At 47.9% G+C, this 27,441-nt stretch overlaps 11 protein-coding genes across 11 annotated transcripts; 8 read left to right on the top strand and 3 right to left on the bottom strand.

The window, feature by feature from the left end:
• Nucleotides 1–3,782: 3,782 nt before the first annotated feature.
• Nucleotides 3,783–3,992, bottom strand: N7466_001964 (uncharacterized protein; the record flags this gene model as incomplete). The annotated part of the gene is made up of 1 exon (XM_057161362.1): nt 3,783–3,992. One exon carries the CDS (start codon nt 3,990–3,992, stop codon nt 3,783–3,785), a length of 210 nt encoding a protein of 69 aa, XP_057024647.1.
• A 279-nt stretch (nt 3,993–4,271) lies between these two features.
• On the top strand, nt 4,272–6,223 carry N7466_001963 (uncharacterized protein; the record flags this gene model as incomplete). The annotated part of the gene is made up of 2 exons (XM_057161361.1): nt 4,272–6,125; nt 6,185–6,223. The coding sequence occupies 2 exons, from the start codon at nt 4,272–4,274 to the stop codon at nt 6,221–6,223; spliced, it is 1,893 nt and encodes a 630-aa protein (XP_057024646.1).
• A 632-nt stretch (nt 6,224–6,855) lies between these two features.
• N7466_001962 (uncharacterized protein) lies at nt 6,856–7,263 on the bottom strand (the record flags this gene model as incomplete). Its single annotated transcript, XM_057161360.1, has 1 exon — nt 6,856–7,263. The coding sequence occupies one exon, from the start codon at nt 7,261–7,263 to the stop codon at nt 6,856–6,858; it is 408 nt and encodes a 135-aa protein (XP_057024645.1).
• A 363-nt stretch (nt 7,264–7,626) lies between these two features.
• Nucleotides 7,627–8,928, top strand: N7466_001961 (N-terminal C2 domain-containing protein; the record flags this gene model as incomplete). Its single annotated transcript, XM_057161359.1, has 5 exons — nt 7,627–7,639; nt 7,732–7,748; nt 7,804–7,827; nt 7,884–8,299; nt 8,358–8,928. 5 exons carry the CDS (start codon nt 7,627–7,629, stop codon nt 8,926–8,928), a joined length of 1,041 nt encoding a protein of 346 aa, XP_057024644.1.
• Nucleotides 8,929–9,671: 743 nt separating this feature from the next.
• N7466_001960 (phosphatidylinositol-3-phosphatase YMR1) lies at nt 9,672–12,048 on the top strand (the record flags this gene model as incomplete). The annotated part of the gene is made up of 3 exons (XM_057161358.1): nt 9,672–9,695; nt 9,763–10,245; nt 10,303–12,048. The coding sequence occupies 3 exons, from the start codon at nt 9,672–9,674 to the stop codon at nt 12,046–12,048; spliced, it is 2,253 nt and encodes a 750-aa protein (XP_057024643.1).
• A 462-nt stretch (nt 12,049–12,510) lies between these two features.
• On the top strand, nt 12,511–13,659 carry N7466_001959 (40S ribosomal protein uS3; the record flags this gene model as incomplete). Its single annotated transcript, XM_057161357.1, has 3 exons — nt 12,511–12,664; nt 12,840–13,153; nt 13,333–13,659. 3 exons carry the CDS (start codon nt 12,511–12,513, stop codon nt 13,657–13,659), a joined length of 795 nt encoding a protein of 264 aa, XP_057024642.1.
• Nucleotides 13,660–14,844: 1,185 nt separating this feature from the next.
• N7466_001958 (phenylalanine--tRNA ligase subunit beta) lies at nt 14,845–17,101 on the bottom strand (the record flags this gene model as incomplete). Its single annotated transcript, XM_057161356.1, has 9 exons — nt 14,845–15,008; nt 15,066–15,874; nt 15,930–16,171; nt 16,230–16,496; nt 16,552–16,681; nt 16,735–16,811; nt 16,868–16,887; nt 16,941–16,981; nt 17,049–17,101. 9 exons carry the CDS (start codon nt 17,099–17,101, stop codon nt 14,845–14,847), a joined length of 1,803 nt encoding a protein of 600 aa, XP_057024641.1.
• An 862-nt stretch (nt 17,102–17,963) lies between these two features.
• N7466_001957 (protein phosphatase 2A structural subunit TPD3) lies at nt 17,964–20,278 on the top strand (the record flags this gene model as incomplete). Its single annotated transcript, XM_057161355.1, has 8 exons — nt 17,964–18,026; nt 18,134–18,239; nt 18,301–18,452; nt 18,507–18,998; nt 19,062–19,321; nt 19,378–19,478; nt 19,548–19,885; nt 19,940–20,278. The coding sequence occupies 8 exons, from the start codon at nt 17,964–17,966 to the stop codon at nt 20,276–20,278; spliced, it is 1,851 nt and encodes a 616-aa protein (XP_057024640.1).
• Nucleotides 20,279–21,253: 975 nt separating this feature from the next.
• Nucleotides 21,254–22,207, top strand: N7466_001956 (ferric reductase-like transmembrane domain-containing protein; the record flags this gene model as incomplete). Its single annotated transcript, XM_057161354.1, has 2 exons — nt 21,254–21,566; nt 21,621–22,207. The coding sequence occupies 2 exons, from the start codon at nt 21,254–21,256 to the stop codon at nt 22,205–22,207; spliced, it is 900 nt and encodes a 299-aa protein (XP_057024639.1).
• Nucleotides 22,208–22,858: 651 nt separating this feature from the next.
• On the top strand, nt 22,859–24,717 carry N7466_001955 (putative capsule-associated protein CAP1; the record flags this gene model as incomplete). The annotated part of the gene is made up of 2 exons (XM_057161353.1): nt 22,859–24,609; nt 24,666–24,717. 2 exons carry the CDS (start codon nt 22,859–22,861, stop codon nt 24,715–24,717), a joined length of 1,803 nt encoding a protein of 600 aa, XP_057024638.1.
• Nucleotides 24,718–25,405: 688 nt separating this feature from the next.
• On the top strand, nt 25,406–26,959 carry N7466_001954 (alpha/beta fold hydrolase; the record flags this gene model as incomplete). The annotated part of the gene is made up of 3 exons (XM_057161352.1): nt 25,406–25,553; nt 25,615–26,093; nt 26,186–26,959. 3 exons carry the CDS (start codon nt 25,406–25,408, stop codon nt 26,957–26,959), a joined length of 1,401 nt encoding a protein of 466 aa, XP_057024637.1.
• Nucleotides 26,960–27,441: the final 482 nt, after the last annotated feature.

Genomic DNA, 27,441 nt, shown 5'->3' with positions numbered 1-27,441 from the left:
CAAATGCTTGTTCCCAAAACCACCCTGATGCACATGACGTGGGGCCCATCAAGCCCCCGTAGTACAACCTCAAGGCCTAAAATATCAATCATTGATTATAGATTAGGCAAAAGAGTTTTTGAATATTTCTAGAATACACACTAAGTTCCCAATAGCTTATTCAAACATCTATGACTCATGGCTCAGCCGACTATGGCAGTTTGAAACTGAGCCGTCTTTTTCTTCACCGACAAGATACTCGGAGGGCATTTCGGAGCAATGCCCGACAAAGGGTGGGAACTTCATCAAAAAAAAATCTAGTCCCGCATATGCTTCAAGGTCTCTTCAAATGCGTCATGACTCTGTTTCCTGAAAACACCACCTTTACAGCACGGCATAGCCACGGCTGGGAATGCCAGGTTTATCTCTGACACTAACCCCAACGGGATCATTCCTGCACAGACGGCCTGAACACGCGTGATAGATCACGTTGGAACGTAGAAATTTCCATGGGAATATTCGCTTATGTGACATACGGCAGAGTGTCTTGCATGGGATACGTGATGAACTGCAAGCATCGCTGTATTCGGATAAATGTCTTTTAGTATCTACTTCGTACAGAACATTCTAGAGCCTTTAATGTTCCAAGGTTTTCTAAGTAAATAAATGTGACCACGGGAGAACGGGAATTACAAGGTTCGCTGAGTGAAAAAAGCCAACCTTCAAATGTTACGGATAACATCTTATCTACCAGATATGGATGTCTTGTCATTAATTTATAGATAGTACTGAGCTTAGGGTATCCTATTTTGAGATCTGCTGATCGTTCAAAAACACGTTAATGGATAACCAGAGCCCATCGCTTTCGGATCAAGTCGGGTTGAAATGTTCCAAGGTTTTTCTTTCCTCGCCCTAGGAATACAGTCACATACGAGAGCTCGTACCTTAGGTACGAAGTAAACATCAATACCTTTGTGAGAAAACTGGAGCCTAGAATCGAACTGACGTCTTTGAAATATTGATGAATCTGTTCCACAGTTGCAACTATTGAAGATCTCTTCTTTATAGAACCATATTTGTGCTGCTTAATTCACCATATGGAGTTGAGTCAAAGTTGAAGGTTTGACGAAGCGCCTGGGTTACGACATACAACCTCCAAAGGCGGCTACATTAGTGGATGTGACCCACCACTGTATCTGAAACCATCCAAAGCATTTGCAGATATTGTAATCGGGTCTAGAATACACATAGTTCAAGGTATTGGTTTGGATCTCTCAGATTCCATGCCGATCAATGCATTTCTTACATTAGCCACCCTCAACGGCTTTAGTACATACTTCACTCTTATTGTTCCGCATTTCCCAAGGTTTTTAATAGGCAACAGAGGTCAGAGGTCAAGGCTAGAGATGAGGTATCCGATGTGGCAAATTTCTTGCTCTATCTTTCTTTGCCCCACTTCCATTGCCTCACTCTAAAAATCCATTCGTTCGGACTCTATCCCACCCAGCAACCTTACAAGTATTGATCCGTAGTGGCCTCAAGTTAAATAATCACCTGCGCATGACTTTCCATGATAAGATTTGAGTACCTTTGGATTTGTACACCAGAGCAAATTTGTGATAATTTTATGAGTCCTACCTAGGTACATGCAAATGTATTATAAGCTTTCAAGGTTCTCAACAAGTGCTCAAAACATCTCACATGTGCAGAGAAGGGCTTACTCTGATAGCAGCGCAGCTTGAGTGCTGCAGGTGGTTTTTTCCAAGGTTATCTATACATACTAGTAGACGCAATAAAAATCTGTTATCTTATCCTTGAGATCCAACGCTTATATACGTAGGTATATTGATAGTTCAATGTTTTCGTATTCGAAGATTATACATATTGATGGCCCACGGGTTTTTTCAAAGTAGATGAGGTTTATCTACATACCCGCCGCACAACATTAAAGTGCATCCGTGCTTGATATACCTACTAGGTATCTGAAATCTACTATGTATGTTCTTTTTGTGTCACACATTGTAACCTGCATGATAAATCTAGAACGGGAGTACCCAGATTAGACAGATTAGAGGTTTATATCAATATGTATCCATGGATCCCGGAACAAAGGGTCTCAAGCTTTTGACGGAATACCTCAAACTTTGGAAGGTACCTGCATGTGGGCACATTTGCAGCATTCCATCAATGGGTCCATACGTAAATCTTAGAATCTAACCTTGGAAGTACAATATCAATTTCGATGGACCCATAATGCTACCTTGGAATGCTTTGAATCTTAAATGAAATTTCCTAAGATTAAAAGCTATGCTTCCACCGGGGTAAAGTGACTGCATGCCTAATTTGACGCATACCTAATTTTGATATAGCATCTTGAGCGCAAGAATCCAAGGACCTCTTGGGGGTACACAATTGTCTATGCAGTAAAACCTGCATCATGTGTGGAATTGATTAACGAATTTAGAAGCTTCACGCGAGCAAGAATACCTAGTAGGTATACATATAGAATTTATTCTTGATTGGTTTATTGGCCATGTACCCCGGTGATGCATGGCCAAGAAAAACTTCTTTTTTTTTTTTTTGAAATAAGATCCGACCAAATTTTCCATAGTACTGTGAGTTTTGCACTGCCATTTAACATGCTTACACAAAACCAAACCGGACAGCAGAGGAGCAGGGGTGGTGATTCTAAGATTTAAGGTCCGTTCCTAGATTGGACCCAAGTGAACCTTTGAAAAAGAATTCTGTGACGAAATGATCCAAATTAACATATCGATGGATGTACTGTATTCTCGTTGGGACCCTTGAATTGGGACCAAAAGCCCGCACTGGAGGTTTTGGGGAAGCTATCGCTGGCCATAATGACGATCGGCCATCAAACCTTGGAACCACATTTCATCAGGAAGAAATCCCCCAGGTTCTGGGGTAAGGAACTTGGCAACTGCGCCTCATTGTGGACCTCGGGATCTCGTTCTTCAGACTGAGCTCGATCAGGGAATTGTGTACTCCGCACGCGTTTTGCTTCCACTTTTCAGACTAATTCGGAACTTAGGGGGCAAACTTGATGCCCCTCAATTGAGAACTCATATCTAAACGTCTGATCATAATTTAAAATCAATTAATTGTTGATTGTCGAACAAATTCCCAGAGAATGATATTGAAGAATCGAGATGTCAGACCCTGTCCGGGGCGTCGGCTCCAAAAGAACCCCGACAATGCATTACGCGAACCCCGCGATGCCGATCGTCATTGCGCTAGCAGCGCATACGACCCACCGTGAGCGGAACGAGAAATTGGGCTTCCTGCTAGTGCAAGAGAACTGCCATTCTTTGCAGTAGGTCCCTGGGGCTTCATGCAGGGTCTACCCCATCAACTACTGTAGATAGACTAGACCAAAGTAGATAATATGCAGCCACCCGAGTGTCAGGGTAGCGACTTAGATAAGCGGCAATCGATCCCATAGTTAGTTATCCATTGAATCTCCGATATGGAGATAAGAGGCTTCGAATTTCTATCTGGTTCTTTAATTGTGTAGTAATTATCATTCCTTCATTTGATACTTAGATGTTGCTAACTACCAGTCATACTACTAGGTACGTACATGGGTAACTTCCGGACCTATAGCTCAACCCGTGGCTGGCTCATCCTTTGTCTACTCAAAGTTTGCCAACTTTGAATGCTGCAATGACCGTCAACGAGAGAGCTTTGGGACAAATCACTAGACTCAAAATACTAACAGAGCTTTTGCCCCTCTCTTTACATCGAACAGAGTCCCTCATGTGATTCTACCAAGAGGAATGCCCTCAGCGAAAAAGTATGTACGTAAACGATGCCCTATTTATGGCACGGACCTCGAAACCAAGACGATCAGCAGTTAAAGTGGCATGGCCAACCTGCCGCTCTGCGCTAAGCGAACGATGGACTTGAGCGACTTGGGTCATGGTTACATGCAGATCCTCGAGACCACGGGCTGCCCAGGTTTTCGCTCCCGCTCCAAGACCCTTGAGACCCATTGTGAACTATAGATTCATACATCTCGGAGACTAAAAAGGAAATTGGCCCGTCTTCAAGGGTCCAAACACTGGTGGAACTGACATTAAAGAGAAGCAGTCAACTCACATGTGGAGTCCCAACGTCCTCGGCTCAAGCCATAAAGTGGATATGGGGAAGTAAAAGAAACGGGGACATAAAAGGGGTCGAAGGTCTCCTGGAATTGATTTTGCTAGACGTCAATCACCAGCCACCAATTTCGTGCTGTGCTTTAGGAACATAGAATTGAGCAACGGCGCAAGATGCGGTTCTCAGCAACTTTAATCTCCTCTCTTGTGTTGTCTAGCACAGCTCTAGCAGGGCTTGCCAACCAGACCTCTCCAGCAACCCAGGATAATACCGAGACACACTCCATTGCTCAGCAGAACGCCGAAGCTGAAGCTGCACCAAACACTCCTCCTGTCGCCGATCCCCAGAATGATGCCACCAGCGCTGCCTCTGCCGCATTGGAACCCACAGAAGTGACGAACCATGCCGCTGCGACAGCTGATCCTTCCACTCACCAAGAAGAGAGAAGCAACGAGGCTACTGAGAGCCCAAGCTCTGCGCCAACACAACAAATGCCTCACGCAAGTGCCCAAGACCCCACTGGAACTGACCTTGTGGCAGCCAGTAATGATCCTGTGAACACCAGCAACACTGCGCCTTCAACCACTGGTGCTGATGCACAGACTGTTCAACATACCAAGGCTCCTGGCTCAACCCCCCTTGGAACACCTGCCACGGAGACAGCGACAGTGACCCAAACTGGTACTGCTGCAAGCAGTACTGGCACATATAACGGCGCTGATGACGATGGTACCCTGCTCAGCTCTTGGAGTGATTTCGGCAATTTCCTAGATGGTTTGAAAGGCCTCCTCTCCCCTACTTTGTTGGAGGATATCGAGTCGTTCTTCCACCATGTCGCTTGGTTGCTTGATGACCAAACCACCACAAACACCAAGAATCTGATCAATACTGCTTCTGGGCTTCTCACAAAGAGTCTTATAAACAAGCTGGAGGGTCTGTTGGACAGTGCTAGCGATCTCCTCACCCCCGAGGTGGTTCAAAATCTCAAGCAACTACTTCCCGAGCTTTCGCCCCAGCTTTTGAAAGAAGCGAGTAGTTTGCTCGATAATGCCAACAAGCTTCTTACCCCTGAGACAACATCTGGGCTTCAGAATTTGATCTCAACTCTGGCGCCAGTCATCAAGCCGGAGTTGATTCAGGAGGTCAACAGCTTGTTGACCAACGGTAATAAGCTTCTCACACCCCAGTTCGTTGACGAGACAAAGTCACTTATTGGAATCGTGGCGCCGGTTATTACCCCTGATTTGTTGAAGGAGGTGAACTCCTTGCTCTCGAACGGTAACAAGTTGCTGTCTCCGGATTTCATCGATGAAACCAAGTCGTTGATTGGGACTGTGGCACCAATCATTACTCCTGAGCTGTTGAAGGAGGTCAACTCTTTGTTATCCAACGGTAACAAGTTGCTGTCGCCTGACTTCATAAATGAAACCAAGTCGTTGATTGGAACGGTGGCGCCAGTGATTACACCAGCGCTGCTGAAGGAAGTTAACAGCCTGCTTACCAACGGCAACAAGCTTCTCACCCCCGACTTCATCACTGAGACCAGTAATTTGATCAGTACTGTGGCACCGATGATCACACCCGAGCTCTTAAAGGAAGTTAACTCTTTGCTCTCCAATGGAAATAAGCTCCTGTCGCCCAATTTTGTCAATGAGACTCAAGGCTTGATTGGCACAGTGGCGCCATATATTAGTCCTGAGCTCCTCAAGGAGGTGAACGCACTGCTATCCAATGCCAATAGCCTCTTGACCGAGAAGACTACCAATGAGTTGATCAACCTTCTAGGTATGGTTGGACCAGTCTTGACACCAGAGCTGTTGCAGAACGTGTCTTGGTTACTGGGCAACGGGACCACTCTGCTTAACCCCGGATTCATCAACAAGACTGCCGGGCTGATTGATGGTATTGCACCCGTTATCACGCCTGAGCTTCTGGGTCAAGTTGGCGGGTTGCTGAACAATGCGGACGATCTTCTTACCAAGAAATTCGTTAATGAGACGCAAGTGTTGATCGAGGATGCTGCTGATGTAAGTTCAAGTCCCTGAAAGATTTTTGAATGATTGCTTACTCTTTCTTTTCCCTCCAGATTATCCCTCTGGTTACCGAATTGTTGAATTCGCTGTAAGATGCTCGTTGAGGTTCAAGAACAGATAATCCACAGTATATAACTCATAAATAATGTCCGAGTATGTTTAATACGATTTAATTTATTGATGCTTTTGTGTTTATCGTCACTCGTTGGCTTGGGAGCCTTTTCTAGATAGACCGTAGATTCGAGAAATATCTCACGAGAGCCACGATGTACACAGTAGAGATAGAAAGAGCAGGAAACCATTGGCGCTCCAAGCATGATAATAATTGATCAAGTTTCACTTGATATGTAGAAATGATAACGATGGATGCGCATTGCAACGGGAAGAATCGGGGGGCGAATGTCGGATATGTACTTCGAATGCCGCCCGCAGCTCTGGAGGCAGATTTTGAAATCAGCCAATTCAAAGCACCCAAGGCTTTTCCCGGGTGGTAACAACATATGGCCTTCGAGCTTAAATATGTGGGAACCCGGCGCTGGGGAATGAGTCGGCTTTTGATCTGGATAGGCGCAAGCGCTTATATATAAGCCTTCTAGAATAACCCGAATTCTTCTGGACAAAGATTTATGATCTCTTTATCCGTTTTGGTTCTCTGATTTATGGCCCATGGGTGATATTCCCATTGTCGAAAGATGAGGATGGCAGAGTATCGGCTGGCGTTTCCTCAAGATGGGATATCGGATGCTTTCGCTTGGTGATATTTGGTAACAACTTTGAGCTCGGTGTCCCGTTCTTTGATTTTCTTATCCATTGCTCTTTGGACTTGTTCTCTCTTCTTTTCTGCCTCCTCGATTTTCCTTTTCACTTCCTTGGCGGCTTGCTCTTGTGCCCTTAAAGCAGCCTCGCGCGTCGGGAAGTCCTGGCGTAACTGCTCAAGCTCAGCCTGCACATCTTGCTCATCAATCAGTTGACAGGTGATCGGGTTGTAGCGATAAACTTCATGTGGCTCTCCTGGTACCTGGATTTCAGGAAGATCGGGGTGGATGGGAGTGGTGCGTATGGGCGAATCAAGCGGAACAGTAGGAGTAGCCTCGAATGGTGGAGACATGGGTGGGGCTTCTGTTCCAAGCATGCTTGCAAGAGGGATATCACAGTTTGCGCTGGACAAAATTCACTGTAGAGGTGTGTTTTTAAGGTGGTATGGGTGTGAAGTAGAAGGTTAAGCTCACACGGCTCGTTGATATTCTGCCACGAACAGAGCTCTGACCGCCTATATACACGACGTATGCGGGGGATCTGATCTCCATGGACTTTCTGACGTGTAATATTCATGATCTCATTAAATTCTCCGGTCAATACAATACAAATCTCAGATTAATATTCTGATTGGACTCTGTTGTGTCATTTTTGCCTTGTTTTAGGCGACAAGATCCCAAGCTTGGACATCGTTTCACCAATTGGGTGCATCGGGCTCGTTTGCATACATTGAGCCATCATGCAGGCGTTTGGTGAGTTTCACCCCCTCTTTGAATTTCGATTTAGACCCTTTCACTTTTTTATTTCGCGAGAAAAGACTTACTAACCATGCTATGGAACCCAGTCCCGAAGAATAGAAGAGTAAGTGCCGGTTGGAAACTTCAAAAATGCAAGTACAGACTAACATGCGCCTTAGCCCCGGTTCGAGCTTGTTTTAAGGGTAACTTCCAATCATCTACTCTCACTTTACGCGTTTTTATACTAACCTATCTCAAGATCATCGATATCAACAATGTTCCCTTAGGAAATGGCACTGCGTGGATAAAATGGCGTCTTCCATCATCAAGCGGTGCCACAGAAAGCCAGGGTCACACGGAAAAGGCACCCCTTGCAGACCACCGTGCATCATGGAATTACGAGAAAACTTCTCTTGTGAGAATCACAATCGACAGGAACTCGATGCTGCAGGAGTGTGATATCAACTTTGAAGTTATTCAAGAATTTCACTCCTCACCATCCAACGAAAAGAATATTCTGGGCAAAATCAAACTCAATCTTTCCGAATACGTGGATAAGGTTGACGAAGACGAAGGGGTGATCAGGCGATACCTGATGTTTGACAGTAAGGTCAACAGTACAGTCAAAATCGGCATTGCTATGCACCAAGTTGAGGGAGATAGAAACTTCACAACGTGCGTTTTTCCACCATTGGTCATTCTTTTTTCCCCTGCAACTACTAATTAATAACAGGCCACCTTTGAAATCTGCCACGGTATTCGGAGGTATTGCGAGAGTAGTCCACACAGCAGAGCCCGGGGACTCGGATGAATCAGGCCATCTACCATCAATTAACACAAAAACGAACGAAGTGGCGGATATGCAAGACATGTACCGGCGTACCCTGGCAGCCTCGTGGATGTCGCGAGCATGCGATTTACCAGCTGACAAGCTGATTGAAGAACTATTTGCTGGAAGCTCATGCTGGAACAATGACGCCCATAACACAGCTGAGACAGGCGACACCCACTCAAGCGCCTTTCTCGGCGTAGAAGCAGCTGAACGCCAACCTCGCTCAGGGAAAAAGCTCTCTCCTAGCTTTGAGCGACGGCCCAAAAGCGTTGCAAGTATTCACTCCCACAGTAGTGGAAAGACTCCAGAATCACTTTCTACCCTTGGGACCTCTCAAAAGAACAGGGATCTAGAGCAACATTTATATGACGGGAAAGGCCGAAGCTGGAAGAGTCGGAATGCCGAGCATGAACGATCCGAGTTTGATGTTCGGGAGGATCTACGGAGCTGGGAATACACACAGAAGGACTAGTGAGATCCACAAACATGATGCAATCAGAACATAGTAATATCAAATAATGTCTGGGCATACTTGTATTGTAGTCAAAACCTTGGAAATGCCTTGATGTTATTGTTTGGTGGCTCTCTACTCCAGTGAGATCCGCTACTTTGACGTGGAACTTGGTCAAATGGCCCGCGCTATTGATCCTTTAATGTTCGAATAGGTATTTTAATGGCCTGCAAAAGGAGATTGAAGTTCAATGTCGTTACAATAAACAGAGAACTTCAAATGTTTCCACTTGGTATCTACAGATCGTCCTTATTAGATGCCTTTCTCTGTCATGTTCTCAACCGCGTTCTTGCAAAGGCCTACTACTCATACATCTTCAAAGGGAAATTTCTTCGCAAGCAGACTCCAGGGCTTTTGAACAAAAAATTTTTGGTTTGGGTTGGTCTGGGTTGGTTGGTTGGCGGAGCCATAAGTACTACTATGTAGTACACTCGCCCCATAGAATCCAGCCCCGGAGAATTCAGCCCCACTGGGTATCGGGGACCCGAAGCCTGACCTTGACGTGTAACTCTTCCTTCCCAACCACCGGCTGTCTCTTCCCGACATTTTTCTGGCCCTTATTGACGATTTGTTCTAGTCCGCCCAAGAGCTTATTTTTCGCACTGGCATCTCAGTTCCCCAGCTGGTCTGGCTTGCATCATCTAGAGCTGTTGACCCCCTCCATTATGAAGACCATGCGCGTATAGTGATTCACCGTTCCCGGCATGGAAAAAACACAGATCGCTAAGGTCAGTATCATCCTTGCTATTACACAATATACCAAACGTCTCCTGACCTTTGATTTGGATTGTGCAGGTTGACAATGTGACCTTGGCCCGTCGCGGCGTTCAAGTCGACGGTACCCTCCACCTAACCCCTCACCACCTCATTTTCTCCCATTTCCCGCCCATCTCTAGCGAAGACCAGGCCAAGGGTGTAACGGTCAGACCGAAAGAGCTTTGGATTACCTACCCTATAATTGCTTTTGGAACCTTGCGACTGGTTCCCGCGGCCTCCCGCCAGCTATCTTCCATCCGTCTTCGATGCCGTGATTTCACGTTTGTCTGCTTCTATTTCGCCAACGAGCTAAAGGCACGTGAGGTCTTTGAGAGCATCAAACAATGGACTTGCAAGTCCGGTCGGCTGGATAAACTGTATGCTTTTTCCTACCAGCCTCTGGCTGCCGAGAAAGAGTTTAATGGATGGGAGTTGTACAATCCTCGGAGAGAGTGGGCGCGTCAGGGCCTCCTAAAAGGGGAGTCAGGCTGGCGTGTATCAGAAATCAATACTGATTACAGTGTATGGGCTTCATGATTAATAAACACAACATGTTGTATTTGCTAACACAGCCAACAGTTCTCTCCAACATATCCGGCGTTGATTGCTGTACCCTCCTCCATCTCAGATAATACGATAAATTACGCAAGTCGATACCGTTCCAGAGCGAGAATTCCTGCTCTCACATACTTTCATCCCGTGAACAGCTGCACCATTACCAGAAGCTCGCAGCCCCTTCTGGGTGTACGCCAAAACCGCAGTATCCAAGATGAGAAGTTGCTTGCTACCATCTTCTCAACATCTCGATCGGAACGACCTCTGGCTAGCTTCGCTCACCCTACTCTTGAAAATGAGCAATCAGATTCTAGCCATGGTAGCTCAGACTGGAACGAAACAGGCCCTGGCATGTCCAATGCTGAAGATATTAAAGACGACATGCTAGACCCTGAAGCTCAGCGCCTTGTATATGGTGCACAGCAATCAAATCTCATTGTGGATGCACGGCCTACAGTGAATGCACTTGCAATGCAAGCTGTTGGTATGGGTTCTGAGAATATGGATAACTATAAGTTTGCCACCAAAGTGTATCTTGGCATTGACAACATCCATGTTATGCGTGATTCTTTGAACAAAGTTGTTGATTCCCTGAAAGAGACAGATGTCACTCCCCTTGGTCCTAACCGTGATCAACTAGCGAGAAGTGGATGGTTGAAGCACATTGCTGGTATTTTGGAAGGAGCCAAAGTGATTGCCCGTCAAGTTGGATTGCAGCATTCTCATGTTTTAATTCACTGCTCTGATGGATGGGATCGAACAAGTCAACTCAGTGCCCTCAGCCAAGTCTGCCTAGACCCATACTTCCGCACTCTGGAGGGATTTATGGTTTTGGTAGAGAAGGATTGGCTTTCGTTTGGACACATGTTTCGCCATCGCTCTGGCCATTTGAACAGTGAAAAATGGTTCCAGATTGAAAATGAGAGAATCGGTGGCGACAACAATCGTGGATTTGAGGGCAGCGGTGCAGGACAGGCTCTTGAAAATGCATTCCGCAGTGCCAAGGGCTTCTTTGGCCGGGATAACAATAGCCGCGATTCATTACCAGAGTCTGATGGGGAGATGCTGAGTTACGATTCAGACTCACCAGCCACCAAAAAACCCAGTCCACCCCCGCGCTCTGCGGTGTCTGAGAAGGAGGTTACCAAAGTGAAAGAAACAAGTCCTGTTTTCCACCAGTTCCTTGATGCGACGTATCAATTGCTGCATCAATACCCAACACGATTTGAGTTTAACGAGCGCTTCCTTCGCCGCTTGCTGTACCATCTCTATTCTTGTCAGTTCGGAACATTCCTGTTCAACAACGAAAAAGAGCGGGTGGATACGAAAGCCAAAGAGCGAACTCGCAGTGTTTGGGATTGGTTCTTGGCTCGAAGGGAACAATTCACAAACCCGCAATATGACCCCCAAGTGGACGACCATGAACGTGGAAAAGAACGACTAATCTTCCCTCGTCCCAATGATACACGTTGGTGGGCCGAGTCATTTGGTCGAGCAGATGCAGAAATGAACGGACCCAGACATTCTGATACGTCACCCATAAGTGAATCTGACAGCCCGGATGTGAATAAGGCTCCCGTCGTAACTGGAATTGAGACCGCGCAGGAAATGGCGTCTACCGGTCCTTCTCGCGCCAATGCTTCCAACGTTGCAGCATCTGGACTAGCTGCAGTCACGTCCGGAATATCCAATCTTTCGATCCTCAAAACCCATCAATCCGAACCTAAAGGGGAAGAAAACCAAAAACAGATGGAAGTGGAGATGCAATAAGAAGAGCCGTAGTAGGTGGACAGTTAGGGTCTGATGTACTATCTTCTGATGACCTGGGGAGCAAGTAAGAATACAGGGCGAAAGATATTGATATTCGTTGACAATTCATAGTGTCTATGCGAAGTTAGTAGGCACAGGCCCACATTTCCGATTTTAGTCCATAGAACTAAATCGGAGTCGAGCGCATGAAACACTTTCCATACTTCTAATCTGATGTCTGATGTGATGTCATTGGGGCCGTAAAGTAATCAATAGACACCTGATGGATAAGGTGTCTGCACTAGACTTTATCTGTGTTGTAATGTAAGCGAGGGTTGAGCCCTAGCCTAAACGGGCAATGGAAGCCCTACGCCCAAAAAATCCCCACTAAATGAAACTCGCAACCGAGCGACCAACCTCTCGACCTCGACCACGCCCTCCACCTCGTCGACACCCCCAATTCCACCAACCAGGAACGCAAAAATGGCCGCTGTCCAGGGAGCTATTTCCAAGCGCAGGAAGTTCGTCGCCGACGGTGTCTTCTATGCCGAGCTGAACGAGTTCTTCCAGCGCGAGTTGGCCGAGGAGGGCTACTCCGGTGTCGAAGTCCGTGTTACTCCCACCGTCACCGACATCAGTACGTTCGCCCTTCGATTTCTCCCTATTGTTGATGGATATTGGATGGAATTCGAGATCTACAAGAGCATGGAATTTACACGACTACCGACCTTAAAAAATTTAAAGATCATCAATTTGGGGGACATATTCGGTCAAAAATGGGATTCAATGCTAACGGATGGTGCTTCCAACAGTTGTCCGTGCCACCCACACCCAGGAGGTTCTCGGTGAGCAGGGTCGCCGCATCCGCGAGCTCACCTCCCTCATCCAGAAGCGTTTCAAGTTCCCCGAGAACTCCGTCTCCCTCTACGCCGCCAAGGTCCAGAACCGTGGTCTCTCCGCTGTCGCTCAGTGCGAGTCCCTCCGCTACAAGCTCCTGAACGGTCTTGCCGTCCGTCGTGCCTGTTACGGTGTCCTCCGCTTCATCATGGAGTCCGGTGCTAAGGGTTGTGAGGTTGTCGTGTCCGGAAAGCTCCGCGCTGCCCGTGCCAAGTCCATGAAGTTCACTGTATGTTTGCACCGATCACGAAGAAGACGGATATATGGATGGAAAGCTGCGTGTTGGTGAATATTGGGCCCTCGACCGATCAGACTGCGCCCAGGCCCAATGCGCGCTTCAACCCATAATTTGCACTTCTCGTGAAATTCGCATCTATCTCGGAATATACCACTAACATGTATCAACAGGACGGTTTCATGATCCACTCCGGTCAGCCCGCCAAGGAGTTCATTGACTCCGCCACCCGCCACGTCCTGCTCCGCCAGGGTGTTCTTGGAATCAAGGTCAAGATCATGCGCGGTTCCGACCCCGAGGGCAAGTCCGGCCCCCAGAAGACCCTCCCCGACTCGGTCACCATCATCGAGCCCAAGGAGGAGCAGCCCGTTCTCCAGCCCATGAGCCAGGACTACGGTGCCAAGGCTGTTGCCGCCCAGCAGCTCGCTGAGCAGCAGCGCCTGGCCGAGCAGCAGGCTGCCGAGGCAGAGGGTGGTGCTGAGGCTTACGCCCAGGAGTAAATGTTATTTTCTCATTAAAACCTGGCTATTCCTTTTCTTACTTCCTCTCCTAACCTAAGCTCATACTCCCTACCTCACGCAATCAAAATTACATGAAGATTCAAGATTTTTTTGCATTGGAGATATTCCATTGACGTAATGGTCATTCGTTACTACGTTTATAAATCTACGTAAAATCTTTAAAAACTGCATTCTGCAAGACAAGTGCCGGTGCTTAAGAAATCGAATATCCATACTTCCAATGCCTACTACACTTGCGGCCTGGTGGGTTTACTATCACCCCCGGGCTTTCTATCTAGATAAGGAATCAATCAATGTTCCAACATTTATGATATTGATCCACTTAGCAGTTCAAACCTTGGAATATCTCCTGAAAATCCTTATGAATGGAATTAAAGCTTGAAATCTACGTGGGGTATTTACAAAAGAAAAGTGGGTCTAGCCCGATATCCTCGCATTCCATGCATGTCAATCTTGGAATGCAACAAGTGCACCAATGGTCCTGAATCCAACATCTGAGCCAAGGCAAAGCTGGAATTTCACCAATATACGGATGAAAGACCAGCTGAAGCCATGAGTGAAACTCGTGTAGATGACAACCAGGGGAGTTCTCTAGATGAATAGGTCAACGCTGAAGTTCAACCATGGAAGTACCTGTTGACTGGTCAGTATGCACATACATACGCACAGGCCCATGTATAAGAAGACTTACATCTGCCGACACCTCAAGTGCTAGACTTTTGAATACTATCTACGAACATACTGGACCATACTAGTAGGTACCCCCGAGGTCTTCCAAGGTTTCAAATGTTGCTACTGAGGTCCACGCACGTCGCTCCGTGCCAGGTTACTTATATGCGGATAGTTAAGCCATAGGTTGACTTGAAAACTTCAGAAAGATTTGCCAATGTATCCCAGCTGTAAACCCAAGGTTGGAAAGGGCGCTGCGATCAATCAATACATTGTACCTAAGAGGATGTGATTTACGACTCTACGCTAAACTCTTCAAAATGTTTGAGCTTCTGTCGTAACTCTTGCGGGTCCAAACTCAGGTGGTAAGCATAACGTTTGATTTTATTTTGGCATCTCTGTAGCTCTAATCGAAACAGGGCATATCAATAATAAGAGCACTCCTCATCATGTCATCATCTGCGTCAGTCTTCACAAGATATAGCTATGTTCAGCCTACAGGAAAGGCTCAATGTTGATCTCAAGGGTGCTGACGGGGTACTTGAGCTCGTACTTCTCCAGCACAGTGGGGTGAAGGATACCGAAAGTACCAATGACGTGTTCCTTGTCACCAATGCGAGCATGGATGGTTGCGGCGTGGCCGTGGAAGTAGGTCGGGTCTATACAATCTAAATTAGCGTCTGATCAGGTAAATGGACATGTCATGAAAGGCTTACCATCGAGCTCCTTGATCCAGTACTGCGCAGAACCAGAATCAGGGTTATCAAGACCCTCCTCGCCGATGATGAAGGCACTCCGCATCATGGCCATCACACGATCCAAGAGACCGTGGACAATCTCGAAACCGCTGGTCTTTCCGTACCATGCAGCAGCAAAGTGACGCTCGTTACGGCTCTTGCGCTCCAATGTAAGATCCTTGAAAGCAACATCGCTGACCTCGAAAACCTTCATGGGCACACTGTGACTCTTGTTCTCACGGATGGTCTTGAGGAGACCAGGGAGCAGACTGGTGCGGACAATCTGGAACTCTTGAGTCTTGGGGTTGGCCAGCTTGACAGCGGTGGAGCCGTCGTCTTTGCGGTTCAACCAAGCAAAGTTCTCGTCGTGCGAACAGAGGATCAATGGGAGAACTTCGGACCAGCCGGCCATGGCGGCCTCCATACGGATGATGTCGGTCAGCTTGTTGACGGGGAGAGGCTGGGCCACGGTTCCGGACTTGCTGGGGAACGAGCGCGGAAGGTTGTTGAAGCCGTAGGCAATGGCGACATCCTCCATAATGTCGCACTGGTGAAGAACATCGGCACGGGTCGGTGGGATCTCGACCTCGACAATGTCAGGCTTGGTGGCGGAAGGCTTAGCGCGGAAGGCCATCTTGGACAACCGGGTGCTGATGTCCTCCGCGGTGAGGTTCAAACCACAGCACTGGTTAATGTAAGAAACCTCCGCCTCGGCGGTGCGGGGAGAAAGATCGGGGGTGATGCGAGTCTCGTTGTTGTGCTCGGAGACAACCTTGATGGGCTCGATACTGTGTATACGTGATCAGTGTATACCCATATGAATCGACGTATAATTGCACTTACGTGAACGGCTCCGAGGTGTATTGAGAGAACATGGTGACCATCATGCGGTTGACAATCTCAAGCTTTGTCCGGTCAAGGGCAGTAATCTCAATGAAGACATTGGTAGTGTTGACGGAAATTTTGGAGTGGTCGCCGTTAATAATGGGAGGCAAGGAACAGACGGTGCGCTTCGAATCATAGATGACGGGGTACACGGGGGAGTCGCGGATAATGTGCAGGAATTTACCCAGCTGTTGGTGTTTCTATTGCGCAGAACGAATGAGCCTTTGGGCACCAACGTGTTTTAGAATGCTGCCATACCTCGTAGAAGTTCATCATTTCCTCGCCGTTCATCTCCTGGGTCTGGTTCAATGGGGCAAACTTGATGTCCTTGGGGGGAAGAGCCTCGTAGGTGAAGGGTCCTTGAACAGTATCCAAATCGTGGGTACCGATTGAGACAAGGGTTCGTTGACGGGCCAGGTTCTGGTGAAGCTTGTCCTGCAGAGCGATGAAGGACTCGTAACGAGCGGTGTCGAACTTGACATTTCGTAGGATAGCACCGGAAACGTAGGGGCGAATCTTGGTGGTCTATGGTAACATTTTGGTTAGTGAGTCGTTGACAAGCGTCACCATGGATACTGACCTCTTCCTTGACAATAATCTCCTGGAGCTGGCCGTTTGGCGGCGGGACCAGCTTGTACTCAGGCAAGGGTTTCCGGCCCAAGAAGATGTTCAGCATCAATTGGATGCCCTCAAAGCACAGCAAATCATATCTGTGGCTTGTCTTAGTCCCCTCCTCATTGTGTTCTGGTAGGATCGGACATACCGGTTGGCGGGAATTTCAATCTTAAGCTGCGGGGGCTCCTGCACGCCGTTGACGATGGGTCGGTCGGAATTGGTGGTCTGTAGTTTCTCAGTCGCATATTCAAAGTAAAGGGAGATGTCGGTGAAGGTCATACGTCTTCGTCAAGTTCAATACCTGAGAAATTTGGTTAGCGCAATGCCCCGCAAGTGTCGACGGGATTGACTCACCAAACTCGAAGCACAACTCATCGAATTCTTCCGTGGTGTACCTAGAAAATTGCACAAAATCAGGTCAGATGAGTTGAGACAAACGCATCCTCTGACAAAATGACATACTCTCGGCCCAACTCCTTGAAGAGAGCGGCCTTGTCGACCGAGATAGTGGGCATGGCGGGGGAATTTCGCTATGCGATGCGACACAAATCTGGCAGCGAGAAAAAAAACGTCTAGGTTAGCGGAGTGAAATAAATGGAGTGGCAGTGGACATCAAAGTCAAGCCGGCTTATCTGTAAGGGAGGTAATGACATACCAATTCCTAGTCACCCAAGGGAATACTTAGCGAAGAAGGAGAGATATGATAGTGATAATGACTCCGAGACAGAAATTCTACACGCAAGCCACCACCGCCACACCATGTTCCCCCCTCTTTTGTGACAGATACTGTATGGTATTGTCACACTGCCATGAAATCTGACCTCATAATGTTGGTTCTCGGTGGAAACTGGTCCGTGCCATGTCGTATGTAAATTACACCCAGCCGCAGTTGTTTAATCGCTGAAAGCTCAGAATGAAGTTGGTGGAAAACATTCAATAGAAAAAAAAAACAAGATTCGGGATTTTTCTAGGATTTCCAACCAAGTACAAACTGATCTTCGGCGGTACATTGTATATCATTCTTCAATTGCTCGGTGTGTTCTTTTCTTCCGCATTTCCCCTGCCTTTTGTTGCTTCATACCATCCAAATTGGTGGTCTGCGGCCCAAAACCCCACGAAACCTCACTCCGGCCGCTCTCTCTCCAACTACCACTCTCCCCTACCTATTTTTGATCCACCCCACGTCAAAACTCACCTGCCCTCGGACTCCTCAGCTTATTGAGTTCATGCCGTCATACCTCCTGTGATTATCATTCATTTCCACTTCGCTGGGTCGAACCAACACGCCCCCGATACCAACCCTGCTCTCAGGACTGGGACCTCCCGCCCCGACTCTCCGACACGCCACCTAATACACAACCTACACCGATATTCGTGATGGAGGGCCAAACTGAGAATGATGAGCTTTACCCCATCGCGGTACTCATTGATGAGCTAAAGGTATTTCGAGGATGATACCTTCCCTTTCCCCCCTCCCCCCTCCATCGCCCGTCGGCTGGTGGAGGGGTGACTCTAATGTTGTCAAAGCTCACATCTCAATCTTCTAGCACGATGATGTACTCCTCCGCCTCAATGCAATTCACCGTCTATCTACCATCGCCCTGGCTCTGGGTCCCGAAAGAACCCGGGAGGAGCTCATTCCATTCCTGGACGGTTGGTTTCCACTGAATCACTCACATAATCCTTGAATGCGCCTAATATCGACTGTTTCTAGACTCCGTAGAGGATGAAGATGAAGTGTTGACCGCACTGAGCGAAGAGCTGGGAAATTTCACAGAATATGTTGGAGGACCGGAACACGCGCACGTGCTCCTGTCCCCGCTGGAGAACCTGGCGGCCATCGAGGAGCCTTTGGTTCGCGAAAAGGTGGGTTGGGAATGTTTAGAGGTTGGGTCGATACTTTGCTGATTGGTTATACAGGCGGTCGAATCTCTCAACAAGGTGTGCGAGCAGTTGTCTGTGAGCCAAGTTGAAGAATTCTTTGTCCCCTTGGTCCTCCACCTCTCGAAGGCCGACTGGTTCACCTCGAAGGTCTCAGCAACCGGCCTGTACTGCGCGCCATACAAGAAAGCCACCGCCGCGACCCAGCAGAACCTCAGACAACACTTCGGGGCTCTCGTACACGACGAGACCCCCATGGTGCGGCGACAAGCAGCGAATAACTTGGCCAAGTTTGTCAAGGAGATGCAGACTCCTGTCGTTATCGATGAAATGATACCCCTTTTCCAATATTTGGCAAGCGATGACCAGGACAGCGTTCGCTTGCTGACAGTTGACATCCTCATCGCGATCGCGGAGGAGATCCCCAAGGAACAGCAGCCGAGCCACGGTGTGTTGTTGACTTCTCTGCGGAATTTGTTCGAGGATAAGAGCTGGAGGGTCCGATACATGGTCGCCGATAGATACGAGAAGGTTTGTACCCTGATCTATGACATAGGGGATTTGTCTTGACTCCAATACTAATGTTTTACGCAGATCGCTAAAGCAGTTCACGAAGAGGTCATCACACGCGATATGGTGCCTGCTTTCGTGAAGCTATTGAAAGATACTGAAGCCGAGGTCCGCACGGCGGTCGCTGGCCAGATCCCCGGCTTCTGTAGCTTGATTGACCGCGATACTCTACTTAACGAGATCATGACCAGTGTGGAAGACCTTGTTTCGGATCAATCCCAGCATGTCCGCGCTTCTCTGGGCACTCAGATCAGCGGTCTTGCACCCATTCTTGGAAAAGAGGAGTTCGTTCTCGTACACTTGTTTCGCATGATTATCATCTGCTGACTTCAGTTCTTAGGACCATTGCTCATCTTCTTCCTATGTTCCTTTCGATGCTCAAGGATGATTTCCCTGATGTTCGCCTTCACATCATTTCTAAACTTGAGCAGGTTAACAAAGGTAATATTTGAATCTGTTAATTTTTTTAAAAAAAAAAATCGGAGCTTTGTCTAACTTTTTTCCACTCAGTCATTGGCATTGATCTTCTCTCCCAATCCCTGCTCCCCGCCATTGTTCAGCTGGCTGAGGACAAGCAATGGCGCGTGCGTCTTGCCATCATCGAATACATTCCCCTTCTTGCAAGCCAATTGGGAGTTAAATTCTTTGATGAGCAGTTGAGCGATCTGTGCATGGGCTGGTTGGGCGACACAGTCTTTTCGATCCGAGAGGCTGCTACCCTGAACCTGAAGAAACTTACAGAAGTTTTTGGTGTAGAATGGTCCAAGGAGTCTATTATTCCTAAGGTTGTCGCCATGGGACAACATCCCAACTACCTTTACCGGATGACAACATGCTTCGCTATTTCTGTGAGTTTTGAATATTTGTTCCCGTCTGATTCCCACTCGTGCTAATTTATACAGACTCTTGCCCCAGTTATCACCCTGGATATTATCGAAACCTCCATTCTTCCCATTCTGGACCGACTGGTTGCGGACGAGATCCCTAACATCCGTTTCAATGTTGCCAAGTCATACGCTGTCCTCATTGAGACCTTGCGCCGCCTTCCAGCAGACAAGACTTTGGTCGAGGTAGAGAAATCCGGAGAAGCCGTCACTCCTTCGCCCCACAGCCAAGAGCTCATTCAGCAAAAGGTTTTGCCTAGTCTGGAGAAGCTCCAGGAAGATGACGATGTCGATGTCCGATACTTTGCTACTACTGCGGGTGCTGACCCGGAGGAGGCCATGCAAACCTCTCCTTAGAGGAATTCACCCGGGAAATTACAAGGTCATACTCAACGCAAACCCATTTTTGGTTCCTGGCCATGGGCATATTTTCAGCCTATAGAATAGCCACCTTTGCGGGATGAGATGTCTTCACGGCGTTTGTCTTTTTAATGTAGAGGTTTTTTTGATCCATACATAACGGTCTATGCCGGTCTGAGGTAGTCATAAAAGCAACGACGACAGTATTAATTCTTTCATTGGTCGATCCGATACAACGTAAGTAGTAGATATCATCCATCCATTTGGATAGACCCTTGGACCTCAGCTAGTATCGGTGTGTCAGGCATTCCAAGGTTGATATGTCGTAGGTACCCAAGTAGCTAGTAGAGGCACCTGGGGAGGATGTGGTACTCAAACAATCACATACAAACTGTGGTCTTATGTAGATGTTGCTTTCCAACCTTGGAACCTTCGTTCAGGGCTGCTGAGGGAGTGGGCGGATCTTGACATCTCCCCACCTGGGCAATTTCCATGAAAACCAACCCATCTACACAGGATTCTTCGTAAAGCATCAGATCAACCTAGTAGGAGCATGGTAGGCAGTGAAAAGCTCAGTTGTGCCGGAGGGGTGTACCAGGAACAGTACATATAATACCTCAAGTCCATATAACTACATGTACGGACGAGTAAAATTGCACCATTTGTCAGCGCGGCTAGGGACACTCCTAATCTGTACACGCGTCAGCCACATGTACAATGACACCTGGTCAATCCCTCCAGGAACTGTTTGGCTGAACGATCGAACAACAAGAAGAACCATTGCAAACATTAATCTTCCTTCGGCATGTTCGTCTCAACTTGCTGAAGCCGTAACGTGTCGGATTCGCCGGTTCCGTCTATTATATACTGTACAGCACGCCCATCAAACTTGGAAACAGCACTTCCTACAATTAATATCTGAAGAGGCTTGATCCAACCCTTAATTAAGATTACATCGATCCATCTTACAAGATGGTATTCCTTTGGCCATGGCATTTTGTCACTGTTTCTGAGGAGGAGAAGCTCCATCGCAGGGAGTTACTGGACGTCCGGGGCGCCTTCGCGCAGTGGTCCATCCTGATAGTCATTGTGATCCTCCGAGTCATCTATCAAACCTGGAAGACCCCGTCTCAGACAGAAAAGAAGGCGAAAGCATCCCGAGGACCGGTCTCATGGTGGGACCGACCTCTGGTTGCGGGGTGGCTCGAAACTCGTCGGCAGTATGCCCTGTGTTTCCTTTGGCTATCATGGCTATTCGGCCTCTGTGTGTGGAACAGCGGGGATGGTAAGTGGTTTTTTTTCTCCCTTTCCTTGTCAACATTGGCTCACTCCCGTGCAGATTATCTCCACTTGACCAAGGCCCTGGGTCATGTCGGTCTTTCTCAAGTTCCCTTGCAGATTCTAATGTCGCCCGCAGCGTACATATCAACTTCCAAGCCCTCGGCAGCATCTATATTTTCGTTCATCACCAATGTTCCTCAGGGAACTCTTACCCCATATCACCGACTCTTCGGCCGTGTGGTCATTTCGCCTTTGATCTTCGGTCATGCCACTCTCTATCTCCTATTCTTTGTGCAAAACAGTCACCCGGAATTTGGGACGCTGTTGGCGAAGCGGGTGCGTGATCTCGATGTTCAGTGTGGTCTACTAGCCCTGTCTACAGCAATCGTTCTGTTGCTCTTTGCCCGGCCTCGTGGTACCGCACAGAAGGGTGCAAGTAGGGTACGAGCTACTGTTGTGGCTGGGTCTATGCAGGATAGACGTCGGTATTTCTATTTGGTGCATGTTTCGCTCGTGGTTGTGTTATGTGGTGCGGCTTACTTCCATGTTGCGCAAGCGCAGAGGTATATGGCTCAATCATTGGGTGCATTTGTCTTGAATGCGGTTGGCTCCTGGGTGGCCGTGCAATGGGGAGGTCAAGCTTAAATCAGCATCATGGGTTCCAAGGTTATCGAAAGGTTCAAATGATGGCTGTGTATGTATTTTTTTAAGTTTTTATTATTATTCTATACTAGTACTCAAAGGTGTCTTACACCTGCGTCTCCAAATGTTCTGGACTCGGGCTATTTAGGGAAAAATAAATAAGCGACATCTGGAGTCCATGTAACATTGTCTCCACTTGAATGAACAAAGCCGGCTTTAGTTCGGGACCAGATCATCTATAACTCTATTTAATTTCTCTTTGTTACTGAAGGTTAAAATAGCATATATAACTTGCAGCTCTTCCCTGTACTAGTATGCACTAGGATAAATTTCGCCTTTTTGGACACTTTGTCCGCAGGGGTTTTTTGTCCGAAAAAAAAAAAGCAAATAAAGACTTAATACAACCGCGTCATAGGGTGAAATCGGAATACAATAAGATTAGAAAAAACCAGCAAAAAAACCAGCAAAAAATAGTACGTAGACAAATTATGTCAAGCGTCTTGGCGGTTGGTGGCCCCGGTTTTTTAAATAACCTTGGAAAATAGGTTTGGCCAGCCTGGCCGACCTGGAACAACTAAATGTTAAATGGATCCTTCTCCTTAGACCCTTTTCCCTGCTAACCCCCCTCCCAAACCTCGCTACCTTCCCTCCTTCATGCCTTCTCCAGATGGCAGGATGCGACCCCAACGTCTGATCATCCTGCTCGCCGTCGTTCTGCTCGCGTGCTTCTCCCTCGTTTACCTCCGGCAACCACAATCACACCCCAAGCCGGTAGACATCCCTCCCCCCGAACCGATCAAGCACCCTCAACTCCATGCTGGCCAGACCTCCTACTCCCCTGAGAAGATCCATCCGATCGCGAACCTAGTCGACAATGCCGAGCAACACTTTGCCCACATGCAATCGCGCCAGTCCGCCACCCTGGCTGAGGCCGTCGAGGAGTACAAGCGTCGCTACAAAATGCACCCGCCACCCAACTTCGATAAGTGGTTCTATTTTGCTCAATCCAAGGGCGTGCAGTTGATCGATGAATTCGATTCAATTTACCATTCCTTGCTCCCTTTCTGGGCTCTGAAGCCGGCGACCATCCGTGAACGCGCCCGTGAAACCCTGGGCTTTGATAACGCAGTGCTGGGTGTACTGATCCGGGATGGCAAAGTCACTTTGAATGAAGGTGGTGGTGATGGCCGAAAATGGCAGCGCGAGGCCACGGCTGGCATGATGGCCCAATTCATCCAGTACCTCCCTGACATGGATCTGGTCTTCAATACCCACGATGAGCCTCGCGTGGTGATCCCTGGCGAAGACCTCCAGCGTCTGGTACAAACCGCTACGGACTATGTGATCCCTGCGGCTTTCCAGGGCAATACTCCCACAAAAGTGTGGTCGCCACGCCCCACCGATCTGAACAAGGGGGATCGCATTGACGAGGTGCGCACGACTCGTTTCAACCGTTTCGCGCATCAGCCTACCTGGACCAACTCGCGCATTTCCTGCCCTGTCGATAGCCCTTCACGATCGCTCGACGACAACGTGCCTGATGACGGCGAACCGTATGCGTATGGAGAATTGGGCTTCATCTACAACACAACCGCCTTCTCGGATATTTGCCACACCCCGTCTCTTCGATACACCTACGGCTTCTTTGACCGTCCAAATGCCTTCGATGTTGTCCACGATCTGTTCCCAATCTTTTCGCAAAGCAAAATTTCCAGCTTCCAGGATATCCTCTACCCCAGTCCCTGGTACTGGGCCGACAAGGTACCCTACGATCAACACAAGGATTACAACTGGGAGGCCAAGACAGACCGGATGTACTGGCGTGGATCTACCACGGGTGGCTTTTCGCGTGCAGGTGGCTGGCGTCGTCAACACCGGCAGCAATTTGTGGACAACGTCAACTCTCTCGGTACAACCAAGATCCTCGCACGTCAAGCAGATAATTTGTGGGCCGCGCAGGAAGTGAAACAGGAGCAATTCCGGGATTCCTTCGATGTCAAATTCACCTTTATTGGGCAGTGTGATCCGGACGATTGTCACGCCCAAGAGGAATACTTTGAGGTCGTGAAGGCAGCTGGTCAGCAGGATGCCTGGGCACACAAATACCTGGTTGATGTAGATGGTAACGCATTCAGTGGGCGATTCTATGCTTTCCTCCACAGCAACAGTTTTGTCTATAAGATCGCTATCTTCCGCGAGTGGCATGATGAATGGCTCAAGCCTTGGGTGCATTACGCGCCCCTCAGTTTGAAGGGCAATGAGTATACAGAAACCATGCGTTACTTTGTTTCCGAGGAAGATGGCAAGAAAACAGCGCCGAGAATCGCAGCTCAGGGTCAGGATTGGGCCCAGAAAGTGTTGCGAAATGAGGATTTGGAGGTCTGGTTCTTCCGTCTGCTCCTAGAGTAAGCTACATCCTGCCCTTTATTTATAGCCAACCTTTGACTAACCCTGATATTAGATACGGCCGCCTGGTGGATGACAACCGAGAAAGACTCGGATTCTCGCTGTGAAGTGCATAGCATTCTCACCAACGTTCCATCTTCTCTCCAAGACATCACTCTTGTATATACCCTAATTTCCCACCCATTCCCGCATGCTGAACCGAGACAGCCTCGTGTGGGAACTCGACGAGATAACGGCCTTTTCCTTGTTGTCTTCAATGTTCTAGATGTTATTCCCCCCCCTTTTTTATATTTCGTCATGCCGCTACCCCATCATGTGTTAATACCCTTTTTGATGTTGTTTCCCTCCTAATATTTCCTTCATTTGATTTTGCCCACGGAGGCTTTTTTGCCTCTCCCTGATACACTTGTTTTTTATTTGACTGCATGTGAAGATGGACTTGGCGTTTCTTGGGCTGAGGATCCGATCCACTGAGGCGGACACCGCTGTATTTCACCAAAGTATTTGGAAAAAGCACTTATCCAGGCGAATTGCATACTTGAAACGGTTGAAGAAGTTGTAGAATGACTGCTGTAATCAAACAAAGTAATAAACCGGATCTTGTCCGTTAGCTGTTGTCTGGTGGAGACCTCACGGTAGCTGATTAATGGATCCGAGCTCTGGAGGCCGAGGTCCCTTTCTGGCGTGAGAGCTTGGTGCGAGCTTTTCTTTGATAAATCTGCGTAACCTTTAAAAAAATTCCCCTCCACAAAATTAATTCGATCTGTTCCATGATCAATCATTGAACGCATTAAGATGGCAGGTTTCCTCGTCAAGGGTACCATCAGGGCGGTGGTTTGGACCTACGGATTTATTTCTATGATCTTGTACGGCCTCATAGTGGTTCGATTGGGTTTATTTTTCAAAAAGCCCTCCGAGAAAGATCAGCTAGAGCTCCAACTTGGTATGTATCACGGGCTTTCTCACGGCTCCCCACCACGGATTTTTTGCTAATAGTACTGTAGCTCATGACCGACTGTGGAATCTGTCAAAGGATTATGCTGGACTCTTCCACTACTTCTTGACTCTTCCTTCTGGCTTCAAGTTTCATTTCCTTAGTAATGATGTCCCCAACTCCAAGGAAGTGTTGGCGTCCAACAAGCCTCTGGTGATTTTTATCCATGGTTTCCCAGATAGTTGGGCTGTGTGGCGGCATATTGCCAGCAATCCTGCTTTGCAGGAATCTGCTACACTGGTGGCCATTGACATGCCTGGCTACGGCGGCTCGCAAGGCGTGAAGAAATACAATGGCACAAATGTCTTGGAGAACATGGCACAGCTTATCATCAACCTGCGAATTCAGTATGGCGTTGACAATGCTACGGAAACGAGTAAGAAGAAGACAATTATCGTCGCCCATGATTGGGGATGCGTTATCGCGATGAGACTCGCAACTGAAGCTCCGTCGCTTGCTGATCGTTTTCTCTTGAGCAATGGCCCACTGGTAAGTTGTTTTTTTTTTAGAAGAAGAAGAAGAAGAAAGAAACAATAACAATTAATCGCCTGCTGTGTAACCTAAGCTAACTCTCTACCCAGCCAAGCCTGATTGATTCTAATATCCGCCGCATGCTTTGCACTGCGCGGAAGATGATCAACGATGCATGGAATTCCCCCCTTGGTGCTCGCGCACCGTTACGCCAGGCATGGCAGACCTTGTCTCCCTTGAGATATCAACTTAAAATGTCAGGATATATCTTTGTTATGCAGCTTCCCGCCCCCCTTGCCCGGTACTTCCTGACGGGCGGCAACCATTCATTGATGGCGATGATCCACATTGGCTCTCACGGTAGAGCGAAGCCCACTCCTCAAGACCTGGCAAACTCCATGGCCAGTAGCATGGGACCTTCTCTGGAAGAATCCAAGACCCAAACCGCTGACGGCGAAACATATCCGACCACCATTCGCTTCGACTCCAAGTTTGCCAACGTGATGAATCTAGCCGGCTACTACCGGGACGGTGCGGAGCGTAGTCACTGGCAGAAATCTCTGGAGACAGTGGTCGCTCTGGATAAGCTCGCTGGTGGGAAAGAGCCGCAGGGAGCCCCGGGAGCTCTGAAGGCGCCCTCGACTGTGTTCTGGGGCAAGAAAGATGTTGCGCTTCATACTGCCATCTGTCTGGATGGTATGGCTGATTTCATTCCCAAGGATAGCCAGATTGTCCTGCTTCCCGAATCAGGACATTTCACCCCCATTGAGCTAGAAAGCCGCATGGCCCTAACGAAGGCTATTCAATGGGCCATTGAGGGTGAGCAAGGGGATGTGGGTGCAGCATTGGAGAAATTCAATGTGAAAGTGCTTGCCCGGAGGTAAAATTCTATGGCAAGAGACCATTGAATTTATAATTCAAATGTCAAAAGCCTACAATTAAAGCGCGGGTGTTATCAATATCGTGACCGTTGACCGGAGGTTTTGTATCACCAACGCTCTAGCCTCTAGTATCGGGTGGCGTCCCGCTCTAACCTTCCCTGGCAACCTTGGAACCCAACCAAGTCCGAATGGGAAATCAATTTGACCGAATGATAATGTTAGTTGGATTATGCGCCCCCCTTTTCTTTTACTTTTTTTCTTTTTTTCATTTTTTCATTTTTTTTTCTGCTTCTTTCTATGCGAAACAATGATGTTCTAGGCTTGAACTTGGCAAAGTTCAACCATTGGAAAATATTGCAAAGTCACGACTCACGTTAAATAGGAGAAATTCTACTATAAGCATTGAATACAATCTCTTTCCAATGTAGTTGATATGTCCATCTTTTCTCAAGTGCTATTTCCTTGGAAGTCTCGTGTTCCAAATC

The sequence above is a fragment of the Penicillium verhagenii genome, assembly GCF_028828195.1.
Source record: "Penicillium verhagenii strain IBT 33310 chromosome Unknown utg000003l_segment0_segment0, whole genome shotgun sequence".
In the NCBI taxonomy this organism is placed as follows: domain Eukaryota; kingdom Fungi; phylum Ascomycota; class Eurotiomycetes; order Eurotiales; family Aspergillaceae; genus Penicillium; species Penicillium verhagenii.
This window is presented reverse-complemented; position numbering and strand designations above follow the sequence as displayed.